Below are 19,266 nucleotides of genomic sequence, written 5' to 3'. Positions count from 1 at the left end.
GACCACTGATTTATTATATCATGATGACAACGTTCATAATGGTATGTGGAACTGTCCCACGAAATCAAGGTCAAAGGTCACCAAATGATGTGCTCTGCCGTCTGACACAGGATTTGTTTGAATTTTATACTTTAGTGTTTCTGCTGATGACATTTTCCAGCATTATCCAAGTTATGTTTTGTTATGCGTCCAAAAAAAAACCCACCACAAATGCAGAAACAGAAGCAACTCGTGCAACAGAACGTATCAGAAAGCGTTTGGTGTGGACACAGAACAAGGCAGACCAAATGTTCCGGGCAGCATGTCTACTGAGTATTTAGAGGCAACTGATGTTTTCTACATTTACAAACTATGACTGCCTTCACAAACTGTTCATTCAACCAAAAGAAAACAATGACCCGTGATTCCACAGCTACACATCTTCACTGCTCTAAGGGTCTATGACAGTTCATGACCACCTGTTTTTCTGTTTCAGGACTTTTTCATCAGCTCAGTGCCAGAACATAAAATGGGGTGAACATTATTAGTACTGTTAGTAGCAAAATGTATTAAGGATAAAATAGCACGTATTATTTTGACATTTTAACATTTTTATTTAATTATTTTGTTTATTTTGTCAGGGACCATGCAGAAAATACATTAGAATCAAAAGAAGATAAATGCATCAGAATTAGCTAATAATAATAATTATATTAATAATGACAACAACAAGATATGTTCTGCAGTGTGTGTGCAGGTAAACACAATAAATACAATAAAACCCACAATATCAATTCAATATAAAGCCAACTCACACCTCCGAATTGACCCAAGCAACCCAGTTCAACAGTGGTCTGTTCCATAGAGCGTAACTCTGCTTTATGGTTTCACAAGAAAAACTCTTAAAACCTGCACAAGTTTTCAAATCAGTCTGTTTGTGGCCCTGAATGAAAAAGCCAGAGTGGTTGCTGGTGTGGAGCACTACACTGCCCCCTGTGGACAGTCCTCCGAGCGAAGCGGATCAGGGCTGAACAGGCTCGGCTGTGAGGGGTCATGGGTTTAGAAATGTTAAAGAGCAGATGGACATTTGAATACATAATTAGTAAACATCCATGAATTTCAGATAAACCCACTGCACTCCCAGTTAATGAATAAACATCCTCTACTGAAACGTCCCACGGGGTATTACAAAGTCTTTAGAAACAAGTATTACAGTGGCGATATTAAGCAATAAACAGAAAGCAATAAAAAGATGCCACGGGTTTTGTTCAAATAAAGGTTTTAGCCAATCTCTTAATATATTATAATTACTTTAAAAGTAAGTAAAAAAGCTCGAGTAAAGAATATTAAGGCCTTAGTTGTTTTATAATTACAGTGAAAGGTAGCTGCAACTGCAAATGTTAAATAATTCATATACATTACAATTTTATGTCCTGCAGTCTTATGCAAATGAAGCAGCATTGGTTAACTTAGCAGAAATGCTTCCAGTGGTGATAGGAGAGAAAACGTTATTCGGGTGAGGGTTGCACTACTCACCTCGCACGAACACACCAGAGGAACCTGGTGAGCTTCACTTCACTACAGTAACACTGTGCTGCAAGTTCCTTATCTTATCATTTTAATCCGTCACTACATAAAACATTGCGTCATGTGTCGTTAACAGATCAAGGTTTTGAGAGATATGAATCTGTTTTATACTCATAATCAATAGTGGATGTGATGAGGATGGGCACAGATTTATGTGTAAGCAGTAACATCATTTCCTCCCTAACGACTGCATTCTTTGTAGCTACAGCACAGCTCTAAGGGCAAAGTTCAAACAAAGTTCAACAAGCTCCACGGTGTGTGAATCGCAGTTTTCCTATCTTGATGTAATCACTAGATTAATGACCGGTGGCTCCTCAGTTTACCTGTGCCTCGTTACAGTTTTTCGTGATTTGTCTGCTGCCACTCATTTTGGGACGATTCCTAAAATGAGCACTTCCTGCTTCTGGGCCAGATCTGTCTCAGACGAACTCGATGTACCGCCTCCAGGCCGAGCAGAGCAGTGAGACACACGGCCTCATGCTGGACAGTACGTGGAAAAAAGACACGGGACGCAGGAGGCTGAGCATGTGGCTGCACAGAGTAGCAACATGGCCGTCATTACGGCTCCGCGTCGCAGCGCTGCATGAGTGGAGGCGTCCGATTCTTGGACACAAGACGTTTGAGCTTTGTGTGGCCATGAGCCGTCCGGCCGGAATCAGAGCCTCAGTGTTGCGAGACGAGAAACCCGGAGAGCATCCACACGGATCGGCGTTCTGGTTCTCTGCCTCGATGCTGAGGTGAACAAGGAGGTCACGGATGATCACGGATGAGACTGTGATGTGCGGCTGGTGGAAAAGATACCGGCTTATCAGAGTTACGTCAGCAGAATATGCTGAGTGCATGTTAATGCTGACTGCGTGTTCATGCTGACTGCGTGTTCGTGTTGATGGCGTGTTCATGCTGACTGCGTGTTCGTGTTGATGGCGTGTTCATGCTGACTGCGTGTTCGTGTTGATGGTCTGTTCATGCTGACTGCGTGTTCATGCTGACTGCGTGTTCGTGTTGATGGCGTGTTCATGCTGACTGCGTGTTCGTGTTGATGGCGTGTTCATACTGACTGTGTGTTCATAACTCTGCTCCACTTGGGTGTCACTAAGGACTTTCCTGTTATGACTGTCCTGCGGTGTCGTAGCCGTGTTGGAGAACTGCGGACACCTTGACTGCTGCAAGGACGTCACTGGTATTCAGCTATGGAGACGACAACATCAATTTCACCATATCGCACTGATCCTCTGACAAGCGAGTCTTTCTTCATCACTGAAAATAGCCTCATCAGTTTCACATTCCTACAGTATTCATTGCATAGCTTCCCGTAACATGATACAAGACATGATTTTGTGAGTTAGCTTTTTTTTCAAAGACTTCTTCTCTTACCAGGGACCAGTGACACTGGACTTCATTCTCCTGTTCTCTTAATGAACTCTGTACCTGTCCTTTAATGATGACTCGGTCAGTGTAGAAACTACGTTTACTTCAGCCTCCTTAAAAGGTGCGGCTTGGAATTCTCCCAGAGGACACATAGTGTAAGGGCCTGGTGGGACATGCAAGTGAACCACATAAAGACATGATAATGTATGCTGTAGTATATACCACATAGTTCAAGTTTTTAATTACATAATAATAATTACATAATAAGTCAATGTGATGTTTGTAAAAAAAAAAAAAAAAAAAAAAAAAAAGACCACTGCAAAATGATCCATTTCTCTGGTTTTACTATTTATAGGTAGAAATAAAGTGAGCAAAACAAACCTTTTTGTTTTATTCCATAAACTACTGACAACATTCCCCCCAAGATCCAAATCAAATTTATTTGCAGAAAATGAAACCTGGTCAAAATAAAGAAAGATGCAATATTTTCATCCTTTGAATAATGTGCAGGAACCAGGCTGATGTTGAAGGAGTTCTTCCATCTCAGGTTATTAAAACCGTGTGTTTCGACACAGGACTGTCGCTTTGGCAGCTACGCGGCCCTGGATCAGTACATGCCCATCCAACAGCCCTGGGCCTTATGAAGCCATCACACGAATCTGAAATTTGTCAACTCAAAATGCAAAGCAACCAGCTGTGCCGGTAACAAAAGAGCGATCCTGAAAGAGTTTGATCAGTTTCTTGGTGCAGATTAACACATCTGAGCACATATGTGACACCTTACGATTCCACGATCCCTGAATTAGAAAACGAAACCCTGACGGATCCCTGACAGCGAACACTGGCTCAGTAATGTCCTCCGCTCTGCTCTCTGGAGGCTTCAGTAAAACCTGTTAAAGCAGCTGTCGGTGTCTGTAGCAGATCAATCAGAACAGCTGATGCTTTAACCAGACTCACCACACACAGGAGAACTTAGCATGCACCAAACATGTAGGTGCATCACACAACAAAACAGTAAATTCATCCCAGACACAAATGACAGATTCACTGGACACAAAAATATAAAACTTACTACAGGACAAACCACAAAATTCATCCCACATATGAATGATAGATTTACCACAGACACGAACAAAGGAAACCAAAGAACAAAATGGCAGACTCAACACTGGCACAAATGAGAGAATCACCGAAGACACAAACAACAGACTCACCACAAGCAGAGATGACACCACAAACTCAACCCAGACACAAACAGACTCAACCCAGACACAAACAAACTCAACCCAGACACATCAGACTCACCACAAGCAGAGATGACACCACAAACTCAACCCAGACACAAACAGACTCAACCCTGACACAAACAAACTCAACCCAGACACATCAGATTCACCACAAGCAGAGATGACACCACAAACTCAACCCAGACACAAACAACAGACTCACCACAAGCAGAGATGACACCACAAACTCAACCCAGACACAAACAACAGACTCACCACAAGCAGAGATGACACCACAAACTCAACCCAGACACAAACAGACTCAACCCAGATACAAACAACAGACTCACCACAAGCAGAGATGACACCACAAACTCAACCCAGACACAAACAGATTCAACCCAGACACATCAGGCTCACCAATGACACACATGCAGTCTGAGCCGTACACCCAGAAAAAATGTCAAAACTGTATGTGGTTATGTGCTAACATTGAGTTTATTCCACCATTTATTAATGTGCTGTCTTCTTTGCAGGTAAACTGGAAACGTCCCAGAGTTATGGACATATGGACTCCTGGCGTCACTAGATACCTGCAGTACAGGGAAAATGGGACCTGCAACCTGAACTTTAGCTCCACTGTCCAAAATAAATATATTTCCTAAAGGGATAGATTCATTAGTTGTGAGCTAATAAGCAGAACATAGGTTTTCTCAAAGCTAGACTACTGCAACTCACTACTCGCTGGTCTTCCTCTAAGAGCCATCCAACCTCTACAACTTGTCCAGAATGCAGCAGTACGGCTGGTCTTCAATCTTCCAAAGTTCACACGTTACTCCACTGCTGCGCTCCCTTTATTGGCTTCCTGTAGCTGCATGCATCAGATTTAAAACCTTTGCCTACGAAGCCAAAAATGAACCAGACCCCTCATATATGAGGTCAATGGTCAAAGCCCGATCCGTACCTCGAGTACTTCGAACCTCAAGTATGGCTCGGCTTGAAATACCTTGCTTCAGGTCTTATGGATGACAAGCATCAAGACTATTTTCTGTTCTGGCTCCAAGATGGTGCAATGAACTCCCACTTGCTGTCCAGACAGCAGAGTCCCTTGCAGTCTTCAAACGCAGACTGAAGACCCATCTATTTGCAGAATATTTAAAGGACAACTGACACTGCTCCCTTATTGACTGACTACATTAGTACTTATTGTAGGGTATTTATGTTGTTTAACAAACTCTTATTGTTTGCACTTATTGTTTATTGCACTTATCATTGTTAAGATAGACCTTATGTATTTTGTACTTCTAGGTATCAGCATTGATCACTGTATTCTACAGTATTCTATTTCATTGTTATGTTTAATTCTAACCTACTGTACTGTACTAGGATATTCTATGAGTAAATGACAAAGCACTTTTGTAAGTCGCTCTGGATAAGAGCATCTGCTAAATGCCATAAACGTAAATGTAAATGAATAGGATGTTCCTTTGTCGGGTTATTTTTATTAAGTGAACATGCCACAAGATGCAATCAATCAATCAATCAATCAAGTTCTCTCTACACACTCGTAGACACAGCACCTTCCTCTCTAAAGATACGTCTCTAACAAGCGTTGGAGAAAAAAAAGTGGCTGAAGGGCGCCATCTAGTGGGTTCCAAATGTAAATTCAAGCGGTTGCACTCAAACCATCAAGGAAGAAAAGAAAAATTCTTCATTCAAACTAAAAAAAAGAAGAAGTCTCAGGATATAGACTAGGCTGCACAGACCAGAAGTTGTTAAGGAAAAGCTTCAGGAATGTGTATACTGTATACATGATACACAGTGAATGTACCACGTACACTGACTACATATCTTTATTTAATACGTAGTGATTATTGGAACTACACATGAAAGCGCACTATACAATATACTTACCACATACATCTTAATATATAAAATGTTTATATATATATATATATATATATATATATATATATATATATATATATATATATATATATATATATATATATATATATATATAAAGCCAATAAAAAACCCTTATTGTAATATAGCCACATGTGTTTCCTTAAGTCTCTCAGCCATTTATGCACGTTGATTTATGCCCGTTGGATTTATGCATGTTGACAAACTCGATCAGGACCGTTCATTCACACCAACACATTGCGATGTCAGCCTCACACTACCGTGGACCGAGCGCATAGCACGAGGCAACAGGTAGCGGATGTTACACGCGCAGCAACGTGCTGCAGGAGGTAACCCAACTCTCTCCTGATGGCACGAGAAGCAGCCGAGCCCGTAACCGCTGTAGCCATGCAACTGTGATCCGCCTCTACCGGGAGAGAGAGAGAGAGAGAGAGAGAGAGAGAGAGAGAGAGAGAGAGAGAGAGAGAGAGAGAGAGAGAGAGAGAGAGAGAGAGAGAGAGAGAGAGAGAGAGAGAGAGAGAGAGAAGAAAAATCCGCTACAAGGGAAAACGCGAGGAGAGCGGATTTGACAACATGGCGCACTTTCCCCTGGATAACTTTTCCTGAGGATCCGCTGAGCGTTTCTGCAAAAACTGTGCATGCCCCACTTTCTGCAGTCGTACGCGCGGCCAGAAAGTCTCGCAGAGCGTCGTCCAGCTCGCGGCTGCAGCTCGTTTCCTCGTCGCTTTGGTGCGATACCGACCATGGGCTGAAAGTTGCGGATCGTCGTTGTTGAAAACCCGAGCAGGACAGGATGGAGAAACAAGGGACGAGACGAGAAAAGGTAACCGGCCGCCGTGCGAGACGTAAGAATGTTTTCGTGTCTCGGGACTTTCGACCGCTTCGCCTGTGCACGCGCTACACCGTGTTTAGGAGAGCGAGCTGAACGGCGTTAGACCGGTGACGGTCGGGTCGTTCCTTCCCATCGCTCGGTGTTATATCGTTGCTGATTTGCACGGCAGTTTCTTTTCTTGAGAAACAAGGTGCCATTACCGTTAGTAACGCGCCGCTTACCCTGCAGGTAATGTTCTACTGAAAAAACTATCGGAACATGCCGAACTTAGGACGAAGCACTCTAAAACGGGACCTGAAACAGCGAACAAGTTAGGAAGCGGACGAAGGGTTTTGAGTTTTAACTCTTGGCTGCGCTGGCCTTGACGAAGAGGCCAGTCCTCACGAGAAAGGCCCTTTCCCTCCTGACATTCCTGTAGTCATTCCCATTCCCACATAGCACGTCTCATAACAGCGTTAAGGCAGTTATTATTACAGTCATTCCCATTCCCACATAACACGTCTCATAACAGCGTTAAGGCAGTTATTATTACAGTCATTCCCATTCCCACATAACACGTCTCATAACAGCGTTAAGGCAGTTATTATTACAGTCATTCCCATTCCCACATAGCACGTCTCATAACAGCGTTAAGGCAGTTATTATTACAGTCATTCCCATTCCCACATAGCACGTCTCATAACAGCGTTAAGGCAGTTATTATTACAGTCATTCCCATTCCCACATAGCACGTCTCATAACAGCGTTAAGGGAGTTATTATTACAGTCATTCCCATTCCCACATAGCACGTCTCATAACAGCGTTAAGGCAGTTATTATTACAGTCATTCCCATTCCCACATAGCACGTCTCATAACAGCGTTAAGGCAGTTATTATTACAGTCATTCCCATTCCCACATAGCACGTCTCATAACAGCGTTAAGGCAGTTATTATTACAGTCATTCCCATTCCCACATAGCACGTCTCATAACAGCGTTAAGGCAGTTATTATTACAGTGTAGACAGAAACTGTAATTAATCCACCTTACGACAACTCACTCAACCTGGCATCGCGTCTAAGTCTGGATCTGAAGTCCATTCCCTTCACAGGAAGCACATCCGAGATATATATATATATATATATATATATATATATATATATATATATATATATATATATATATATAAGTATGATATATACGGTCTGATTTAAGTATATGTGGTCTGATTTGAGTATGACATATATGGTCTGATATGAGTATGATATATGTGGTCTAATTTAAGTATGATATATATGGTCTGATAAGTATGATATATTCGGTCTGATTTAAGTATAAGTGGTCTGGCATATTTATATGTGGTCTGATATGATATATGTGATTTCATAGTATGATATATATTACATTTACATTTACAGCATTTAGCAGATGCGCTTATCCAGAGCGACTTAACAAAAGTGCTTTGTCATTTACTCGTAGAACACATCCTAGTACAGTACAGTACGTTAGAATTAAACATACTAATGATCTAGAATACAGGGATGAATGCTGATACCTAGAAGTACAAAATGCATAAGGTCTATCTTAAACAATGATAAGTGCATTAAACAATAACTGCTAGAGTTTGTTAAACAACATAAACAATACCCTACAATAAGTACTAATTTAATCAGTCAATAAGGGAGCAGTGTCAGTTGTCCTTTAAATATTCTGCAAATAGATGGGTCTTCAGTCTGCGTTTGAAGACTGCAAGGGACTCTGCTGTCTGGACAGCAAGTGGGAGTTCATTCCACCATCTTGGAGCCAGGACAGAAATGCTTGTCTTCCATGAGGCCTGAAGCAAGGTATTTCAAACCGAGCCATACTTGAGGTTCGAAATACTAGAGGTACTGATGGGGCTTTGACCATTGACTTCATATATGAAGGGGCTGGTCCATTTTTGGCTTTGTAGGCAAGCATCAAGGTTTTAAATCTGATGCGTGCAACTACTGGGAGCCATTGAAGGAAGCGCAGCAGTGGAGTAACGTGTGAACTTTGGAAGATTGAATAGCAGATGTGCTGGTTCGTGCTGCTGCATTCTGGACAAGTTGTAGAGGTTCGATGGCTCTTAAAGGAAGCCCAGCAAGTAGTGAGTTGCAGTAGTCTAGTTTTGAGATAACAAGAGACTGCACAAGTACCTGGGTAGCTTCCTGCGAGAGAATATAGTATATATATGGTCTGATATAAGTATGATATATACAGTCTGATATGAGTATATGTGGTCTGATATGAGTATAGTGTATGTGGTCTGATATAAATATATATAGTCTTATATATGTATATTTGGTCTGATATAAAGATATATGGTATATGTGAACTGATTTGAGTATGACATATATGGTCTGATTTAAGTATGATATATGCGGTCTGATTTAAATATGACATATATGGGCTGATTTAAGTATGATATATATGATCTGATAAGAGTATGATATATGTGGTCTGATATGAGTATGATATATGTGGTCTGATTTAAGCATGCCATGTAGCAGCCAGAATGCTCTCAGACCGAGTGCTGGAACTGAAGTTAGTTTCACTGAGTCGTGTAACTGCGTTTGAGCCTCCGTTGCGGTTACGGCCTACCTACCATGACGTGTTTTGTGGTGTTTTTATAGTTGCCAAATAGCAAAGGTAGGGCCTGTGTTCTTTTGTACTCAGACCAGGAAGAATTAAGGTCATTTTCCGGTGGATATTAGGATGATTCCGGAAACATCATCCAGCTCCTGATTTTTCAGTTGGGTGTGTTGCGTTTAATGTGAAAACCTTCTGCAAAAAAGGTCGTTGGACAGCACAGTTGTAAAGAACTTGCAGCTGCTTAGACTCCTAGACTGAATTCGGTGGTAACATGCCGTTACTGTCAGGTTGGAGGTGAAACTGTGGCTGGACTGAGTGCCATACGCAGTGTTCATTCCCTGGAATCCTACTAAATGACCATGAATAAGGCCTGTTAAAGGAATCAGTTTGAACTATTTTGAAGTCATACAAACCTATAATCTTGCTGGCAAGATGTGTTTTTCCTGACTCACCGTGGGTCATATAGTTGACATCGGAAGTATCCTCAACATAACAGGAAGTAACCGCCAGTGATCCCAACCAAGGCATTTTTTTTCACCCTGACTGCTGTAAGCTGTCATGTCTCTTCAGGAGTGTTCCGTAGACAGAACAATTCCAGGTACTGGAGATGGGATACTTACGCATAGGTAGATCAAAATGACGCCACTGAATGTCTCACTGCAAACGTTTGTTGTTGTTGCTGTGGTTGTCTAATGTGGCTTTTGCTTCCACTTAAAATTTTTTATAAAAATAAAAGAGGAAAACAGATTGTTTTGATGCCTGTTGGTTATTTTTTCTATCAACTTTAATACTGTCCATAATGTTCACAATAAATCACAATATCACGACAGCCAGTTAATACCCACATGTTCAGTATTCTGTTCAGCCTTTGAAGAGGAAGACTCCTTGGACGAAGAGCGCCCAGAAGACGCGCCCGCCCAGCGGCTTCCTCCGGCGTCTCCGTCTGTATCAGCTGTTTGATGCCAAAGCCGAGGCTTGTTTTCGTTTTCCCAGGAATGTGCCCCGGCTGCCTGACTCGAGCGGGGTTGGAGCGGCACAGGAAGCGGGTGTCGGGGTTCGGCCTGCGCGGGACGCAGAGTTGTGGCAGGCTGTCTTACGTCGAGTGGGTCACAGTGTTTGTTCTGCTGTTCTGCCGCCAAGGAGCAGGTTGCAAATTCCTCCTTTATGAGTTGAGGCCCGCAGTGTTATTGGAAAGAGTGTCCCGATCGCCTCAGCGCCTCAGACGGGATGGACAAGACATGGATTAGAGTCGAGAGGAATCATGTGGGAGAAAAGTGCAGCGTGCTAGCACGCCACGCGGCCAGAACAAACCAGATATCCGTTGGCTGACCTTTGGCTGCTGGCAATAACAAAAATATTCCTGATCTGTTTTGTGCAAAGTCTTCGAACAGGTGTTTGACAAATGGAGTGAAATATGTTGTTGTAAAGGGTGTACGATCCAAGAACATACGAGGAACTCGAATTAACCCATATTTCAGCTGCTAGCTGTTGTGTCTGGGGAAAGTTTACAAGTTATATTTGTACGTTTAAATGAGCTTCATGATCTACACGTGTTGTGTGTTTGCTCTTGCTGTGGGTCTGTGCATAGCCACTGTGATGTGTATTTATGTGCTTCTGGTGAGTGCGTGTGTACTGATGCAGCGTGAGGTCTACACTCTGTTGCCACAGCTGTGGAAGGCACCGGTCTCCTTCCCTGGCGTGGTGTGTTTGTCTGTTGGGAATGACCTCGACCAGGACTCTCCTTAAGTCTCCCTGCGCTTCCCATGTGGTGGACCGCCAGGATAAACGCACCCTATTGTGTTATCTGTGTCTGGCCCTGGATAACACCACAGCCAGACCGTCCACACACACAGCCTGCTACTCTTCAGATGAGGCTTGGTCAGGGAAGCAACTTTATGTAGTTAAAGTTAAATATTTGACAGCAAAATGAGGAAAAAAATAATAGCACCATCAAATGCGCTGTTCAAATGCAAGGTTCTTTCTGCTCTCAGGTGGCATGTGTGTGTCTCGGGGGGGTAACGTACTTTCTTACAAAAACCTTTTGCCTTCATCTGCCTCTTATCTGTCTGCCTGCGCTGGTCCCACCGACCCTACCATGCGGAGCTTTATTCTCTGAGCTGTCTGCGGCTCATCTTTCCTTTTCTCCCACGAGCCCAGACCAGAGCGCTTCTTATGCTATTGTGTTATCTTGTCTGATTTTTCTTTTTTGTACTTTATTTATTTATTCACTTACTTACTTATTTTATACGGAGGCTCTCTTTCTTCTTTCGACATTTTTCTTGGCCTGTTCCTGCTTGGTCTCGCTCCCTCGCTCGTCCCGGAGCCGCAGTGCTTTCTCTTTCTCTCTCTCTCTTGCTCGCTCTCTCTTTCTCTCTCCCCTCTGGAAGTAATTACCCTGCTGCGCTACCCAGAGTGCCTTCGGAGGAGGGGTGTGGCCTGTGCCAGAGATTACAGGAGAACGGATGCGGGGGGCGTGGCTGTCTGCTCCAGCCCCTCTCCCCGCTCCACACTGTCCCTCCCTGCTCTTGGGGATGCTCCAGATGTGAAGCTCTGAGCTGCCTACCCATAAATTTCCTGCAAGCTCTACAGTCTGAGGTCCTCCCCGAAGACCTGGCCTCTCGGCCGAAATAAAGAGGTGGAGCCTTTCAGTAGCATTATCCTGACATTTACATTTTTGTAAAGCCCCACCTCCTCGTCCCCGCCCCACCCCTTAGGCCCCGCCCCTCAGCCGCTTTCTTTTTTAATTCAGTTTCCACAACACCTCGGGTTCCAGCTGCCGTTACCCATTAACTGCGGACATGCCACAGAATGTTTGCCACCTGGGCGATGCCCGTTGGCTAACGCTCGTTTCCTGTCGTCCTCTCCCTGGGCAGTTTTCGCTCTTCGGGCCGCGGGCGCTGGGCAGGGCCGCACGTGCCGCCGGTGCCGGGCCGGGCCTCACCAAGGCGGAGTTCATGGAGAAGGTGCGTCAGAGCAACGAGGCGTGTCAGCTGGGTGACTTCCACGCAGCCGTGAGGCTGTACGGTGAGGCCCTGCGCGCTGACCCACAGAATTGCATCCTCTACAGCAACCGCTCAGCTGCCCACCTCAAACTGGGCCACTACCAGACCGCCCTGGACGATGCTGTCAAGGCCCGCCTCCTCAACCCCAAGTGGCCTAAGGTAGGCGGGGCTATCCTTTTATGGGGTTGTGGTTGTCTTTGTTGTTACTGGTTACAGCTCAGGACACAGACATCTGCTCACACATGACCACATCTGCCCGCTTATGGTCAGGACACTGGTGATACACGTGATCTCTGAGAGCTGTTAAATACTCTTCATATGTAAAAAGTACCAGTGGGATCGCCACGTGTTCAGATCTGACCCTGGGCCGGACAGGTAAGGTGGGTCTGTGCTACACCCAGGCTCAGCAGACTCACTGACCGCCAATTCCGTGCTTTCCTGCTGCACTCCTGATCTGCTGTCTAGCCACACATACCACCCGACTGGGTTAAACGTCACCTGAACTTGACTAAGAGTAGAATAAAAGCAGAAAGACGTTGTCTCCCTGAGCACTCTTTAGGCCTGTAGTTCGAGGCCAGGGACTCTGGTAAGACGTGTGTAACAACACCAAGACAGAGCTGAGCTGTGGTTTCTTCCTCTAGGACGGAGTTGACAACTGTTCCAAGCACTTGTTCACTTTATCTCATCAGCCTCCCCATTATTCTCGAGATTATGCTCGTTGGTCCAGCCCAAAAAAACATGGCAGCCAAGGCCATCAATGACAGTGATGGCAGACAGCACATGAGGAAACGAAGCTTTGGAGCTGAAATGCAGGAAAGGTCGTTCTGCTCTGTGAGACTTTTATGACGCTCAGGCTCTTAAAGTAAAGACTAATCACGCTGGTCCTGATGTAGGCGGCGTGTAGTGAAATGTGTTTGTGGACTGTGGTTACTTAATGACACGTGGCATCTGCTTTGTGTGGAAACCATCTTTGCGCCTAATCTCAGATTCGTAATCTGATGTGGATGTGGCTCAGTGTCTAAGCATGAAAGTCCAAACTTTTCTGGTGCCCAGACCTCCGAATATCCACATTTGTTTAATTACGTGTTAGCCTTCGTGTTCTATAGTAGGTGTGTGTTAAATACAGATGTAACCCACTGCGTATCCCACTGTGTGCTGAGATTAATGAGACACATCCATGTACAGTCACGCAGATTAACTGCACAGACATGGAGAAGCACCTGCGTTTGGCCTTTCTCCGACCACACGAACATCTCCCTGGCTCAGAGAGTGTGAAGGCAGGCACCCATCCTCATAACGCTGACCCCCCCCCTCCATCTCCATTCGCTGCAGAGAGTCGGGGGGGGGTGTGTATTTGGACCACTGGATAAAGGAAGAGGCCCGATATCAAGCTCTTGTGCCAGTGAACAGTAACAGTGAAGGCACAGTGAAGATGGGCGGAGCTCTGAGACACAGCACAGGAAGCCTTCCCAAGAGCAGAGCTGCAGCATGCCAGAGCTCCCAGCCCCGTTTCCTTTTCAAGTAGAATGGGAGGAAGTGATGGAGGTGTGGGGGTTGGGATGCGGGGAGGGTTCAGCACCAGGGAACCCTGGATGAGCTCAGCTGTGAAAGTAGAACTGCAAGGACGACGACAGCTGTGGCCGTCACACACCCCAGACGAGACCGTCACACACCCCAGACGAGACCGTCACACACCCCAGACAATACCGTCACACACCCCAGACAATACTGTCACACTCCCCAGACAATACCGTCACACACCCCAGACAATACCGTCACACACCACAGACGAGACCGTCACACACCCCAGACGAGAACGTCACACACCCCAGACAATACTGTCACGCTCCCCAGACAATACCGTCACACACCCCAGACGAGACCGTCACACACCCCAGACGAGACCGTCACACACCCCAGACGAGACCGTCACACTCCCCAGACAATACCGTCACGCTCCCCAGACAATACCGTCACGCTCCCCAGACAATACCGTCACACACCCCAGACGAGACCGTCACACACCCCAGACGAGACCGTCACGCTCCCCAGACAATACCGTCACGCTCCCCAGACAATACCGTCATGCTCCCCAGACAATACCGTCACACACCCCAGACAATACCGTCACACACCCCAGATGAGACCGTCACACTCCCCAGATGAGACCGTCACACTCCCCAGATGAGACCGTCTCCCTCCACAGTCTGCCTCTCCGAGTGCTGAGCTCTTGCTCAATACACCACAATGGAAGCCGTCGCTGCGCTAAGATCGCTTGTGAAACTGCATTGATGGTGGTTTTAGAAGTATCCTCTATTGTGAAGGGTAAACATTTCAGCTCCGAAATCCAGTGCACGGGCATCTGAACAAAACCTGGAGAGTTTTTAGTGTGAGCAAGACGAGAGGGAATGGAGAGAGGACACAGGCAGGATGGCAGTGCCCTTGACCGTGGTTAAAAGACATTGGGAGGCATGAGGAATGGGGCTAGTCCAGCTTCATCAGTGTGTGTATGAGTGTGTATGTGTGTGTGTGTGTGTGTGAGAGTGTGTGTGTGTGTGTGTGTGTATGAGTGTGTGTGTGTATGAGTGTATGAGTGTGTGTGTGAGTGAGTGTGTGTGTGTGAGTGAGTGTGTGTGTGTGTGTGAGAGTGTGTGTGTGTGTGTGTGTGTGTGATGGTCCTTTACACAGTAAAAGTACCTTTGTTTGCTGTTTTATGCGTGTATTTATTCTGAGCCACATACACATTTCAGCGCAAGCCAGCGCACAAGTGTGTGTTCATCCTGTTGTTTCTGCCGTTCTGTCTGAGCTGGTTGTGTAAACAAAGCCATCAGAGTTTTAGAAGCACTTGTTTTTGGTTTTGCACGCAGACTGTTGAAGGTGGAGGACTGCATGCTTTCAGTCGGTTGTCACGGTCACTAGGCCTGCTCGTCACTCCAAAATCACAAAATATCTTTGTTTATTTGTTTGCATTTGTTTATTCCATCTTAAATCATGGGTCCCACCAGTCTTACTCTCGATGCCTCGTTAAAAGGCCGCGTGGCAGCAAGGCGGTGTCATAGCGGAGGCACTAGCGCTTCATTACCCCGGGGTCGCAGGCCGAGGTCAACTCTAATTAAGTCCCTGCGACGGAAAGCGACTTTGAGAAGCCCATTTACTTCCGCCTCGGCTCCTCCGTCCGGCAGGGCATCTTGCCGACTCGCTTTGTCTCCTTCCATGGCCTCCCGCGTTAGCACAACACCCACTCCCAGAGAAGGGCCCCCACCAGACGGCGGGGGCCATGACAGCACCCTCCAGGGGTGGCCGAGCAAACGATCCCGGCTGCACAAAAGACCCTGGGGCTTTGCACGTGAGTTTTTCCTTGGAATTCTTTTGATGCCAGTTTCTGGAGAGACACAAGAGTTCTTTATGTCTTTGTCATTCAGATGGAGGGTTTCCCAGGCGAGAGCATTCCCGTCAGCTGGACGCGGGTCTTTTGCCGTTCTCCGGCCTCATCCGGCGTGGTTGCTAGGTGATGCGGACCAGGCCCGCAGGTGTGCGAGGTGGGATGGCACAGGGATCGTGGAAAACCTTCCGTTCCCACAACCCCCGAGCTGGCTGCAGCACTCGCCACGCTCACCACTCATATTAGAGTTTTCTGTTTTGTCCTGTTCTGTCTTCCACAAACTCAGGATTTCTAAAATTGATGCGTGGAGAGCAAAAGGTTACTCACGTTGAGGGGACAGGATGTGAGGACAGGGACGTGGAGTTGGGGAGGGGTGGTGCAACTCCAGCTTGCTTCGCTAGACACGCCAGTGCAGCGGGACACAATAACAAACCACGTCTCTTTTCACACTAGAACATTCTAGTATAAAACTTCTAGGAAAATTCTTTGAACAGAATTCTGTGTGTTGTTGTTTGGCATAGCAACTCAGCTTGTCTTTCTCTCTGTACCACAGCAACCCACACCACGCTCTTCCCATGATGCACTGGGGCAACACTCGATTCCCTCACTTGTGTGTGCACCCTGTTCTTATAAAGCAATAACACAGCCACAGCGTGATCAGTTAGGGAGGCGTGTAACGCTGTGGCTCAGTGTTAACGACAACGCCACAACATTCAGGCTCTCTGTGTCTTCAGACTCCTCAGCCACTAGCAGATCTACTGCCTCGCTGGCTGCAAACTTTGCACCATATCGATATTCCAAGGAGATATGTATCTGCAAACCACGTTTACTGAGGCAGGAGCGTGTGCAATGATGACTCATTCTACTGCCATATTCGGCTCTGCCATATGGACTGGCTTTGGAAAGTTAATCAATATATATATATATCAACCTTTTGATATGGTGGCGTTTTTTGTTCTTCTGTACCGTGACGGCGCTCTCTCATCTCCCTCTCGCTTAGGGTTTTTAGCACCATATTTGGGTGTCACACGCAAGCTCAAGTCACATGATCCTTGTGCCGGTATTGAATAATTATTGTTGAAATATTGACTTATATGGTGGGTCTGCATATGAACTTGAAAATGTAGAACTAGGATGTATTGATTGCAGTGCATGATTGCAGTTGGAATCCGCTATGAATCTACACAGCCACGCTGTAGTACAAATGACGAACACCAGAGGGAGCCAAACAACCACCCTTTAAGATGGGCCAGGGTTTCTCCTTGTGGGGGAAAAGTTCTAAAGTGTGTGAGAGAGGACAGACTGTAGTCTGTGAGATCACATCACAAAACATCAGTGTTTATCATGCCAGTGCTGATCTCAGTGGGGCGGCGTCCTTTTTAGAGCAGTCACGTCATCTCTTTACACTGTCATGCTCACACAATCATATACACACACACACACACACAAATGACCTTCCATACATTTAACCTTGAACCATCAAAAGCATTAGTTCTATAATACAGGCCTCACCACACATGGTGGCTATCTGTCGTACGTGGGAAGGTTCTGTCTCCTTTATTTACACACCACACCACACTTTTCAGTTCTGCAAGAAAGCATAAAACCACGAGCGCGATCAAAGCATCTTTGTTGAAGTTGATCCGGATTGCCGGATTGTCCTGTACACTGCCACTAAGAAGGAGGGATAAATGTCTTAGATCCAGTCACATGGAGACAGGGTGAAATAGCAGGGATTTATCCCACTGCCTCAGCCGAAAGAGAGGAGCGGTCTAGCTTAAGCCCTGCCCCCAACACACCCTGCTCTAGAATATTCTTCACACGTGACCTGAATGTGCATAAATAAACAAAATAATAATAAAATAATCAAAACATAACAAAAAGAGACAGCAGAGAGAGTAAGATGAGAAAAAAAGTGACAGGTCTGCTCAAAGAGACACGTGGGGTTCAGGAGAGACACGTGGGGTTCAAGAGAGACGTGTGCGGTTCAGGAGAGACACGTGTGGGGTTCAGGAGAGACGTGTGAGGTTCAGGAGAGATGTATGGGGTTCAGGAGAGACACGTGTGGGGTTCAGGAGAGACGTGTGAGGTTCAGGAGAGATGTATGGGGTTCAGGAGAGACACGTGTGGGGTTCAGGAGAGACGTGTGGGGTTCAGGAGACGTGTGGGGTTCAGGAGAGACGTGGGGTTCAGGAGATACGAGTGGGGTTCAGGAGACGTGTGAGGTTCAGGAGACACGTAGGGTTCAGGAGAGACACGTGGGGTTCAGGAGAGATGTGTGGGGTTCAGGAGAGACGTGAGGTTCAGGAGAGATGTGTGGGGTTCAGGAGTCATGTGGGGTTCAGGAGAGACACGTATGGGGTTCAGGAGAGATGTGTGGGGTTCAGTAGAGACGTGTGGGGTTCAGGAGAGACACGTGAGGTTCAGGAGACACGTGTGGGGTTCAGGAGAGACACGTGGGGTTCAGGAGAGACGTGTGGGGTTCAGGAGAGACATCTACAATCCAGTGTAGGACTGGATACAGAAAAAGTCTCAAGATCAGATTTTCATCTTAGAAAATAATTTTTTTTTAGAGATGTGAAAACACCAGTAAAACAGGTTAGTGTCCGTACTGTAGGTTAAAAAAAAAAAGAACCCAGCAAGACAACATTATTATTCAGAAAACGGTTGTTTTTTAGAAAATGAACCCAATCACCAGCAGGAAGCCTTGTCACGTTTTAGAGAAAAACCCACCCGCACCTGATACCAGAATCGCCAGAGAACCACCAGAGACATTCTGTCAAGCGTAAAAGGACTTTAACACCACTGGACTAAACAGGCCAATTTGTCAGTGTCTGTCTGATGTGTATCGATGATCTGCCTTCCCTGAATGGGTTCTTATCAATCGCCTCTTTCTGTTTTGACGTTCATATGCCTTTAGACAGGGTTTGGTTTTCCTTAGGCCAAGGGGTCACTATGCAAATACAGCTGTGACAGACGAGGGCACGGTGTTCCTCCTATGGGAGAATCAATTGGTCAAAGTCTCTCAAATGCATCCATCCAGATCAATGAATGGGAAACTCAAGTGGCATCTTTGCAATAATCTCTAAATTTGTTGTGGATTATCTGGAATGCTACATCAAGCAAATTAGCCTGGAATCAGTTCACGGTTTATTCATATCACTGCAAAGCAGGTTGACATTGCCTTTATATCCCAGCTGTGTGTACAGACTTGTAAGCGGCCTTGTAGTACACAGCCAGTCAGGCACTGAGTGGGATGAAGTTTGCCGAAAGGGCATGCTGGCAAGATGGGCTTCGTCTGAGCACGTGCGTGTGCACTCTCTCTCTCTCTCTCTCTCTCTCTCTCTCTCTCTCTCTCTCTTAATTGGCAT

At 45.8% G+C, this 19,266-nt stretch overlaps 1 protein-coding gene across 4 annotated transcripts in view; it reads left to right on the top strand.

Moving 5' to 3' along the window:
• The first annotated feature begins 6,496 nt into the window (after nt 1–6,496).
• ttc28 (tetratricopeptide repeat domain 28) overlaps nt 6,497–19,266 on the top strand; it is a 153,923-nt gene continuing 141,153 nt past the window's right edge. For 2 of the 4 annotated variants that reach the window (XM_035535197.2, XM_081702860.1), the window contains exons 1-2: nt 6,497–6,909; nt 12,385–12,672. In XM_035535197.2, coding sequence (XP_035391090.1) covers nt 6,880–6,909; nt 12,385–12,672 — 318 coding nt within the window. In that variant the 5' untranslated portion in view covers nt 6,497–6,879. The remainder of the gene's footprint in view (nt 6,910–12,384; nt 12,673–19,266) is intronic. The other 2 variants (XM_081702862.1, XM_081702861.1) reach the window with 1 other exon arrangement.

The sequence above is a fragment of the Electrophorus electricus genome, chromosome 19, assembly GCF_041902795.1.
Source record: "Electrophorus electricus isolate QZ-2024a chromosome 19, ASM4190279v1, whole genome shotgun sequence".
Lineage (NCBI taxonomy): Eukaryota > Metazoa > Chordata > Actinopteri > Gymnotiformes > Gymnotidae > Electrophorus > Electrophorus electricus.
The sequence above is the reverse complement of the archived record's forward strand: the minus strand, read 5'-3'. Positions and strand labels throughout refer to the sequence as shown.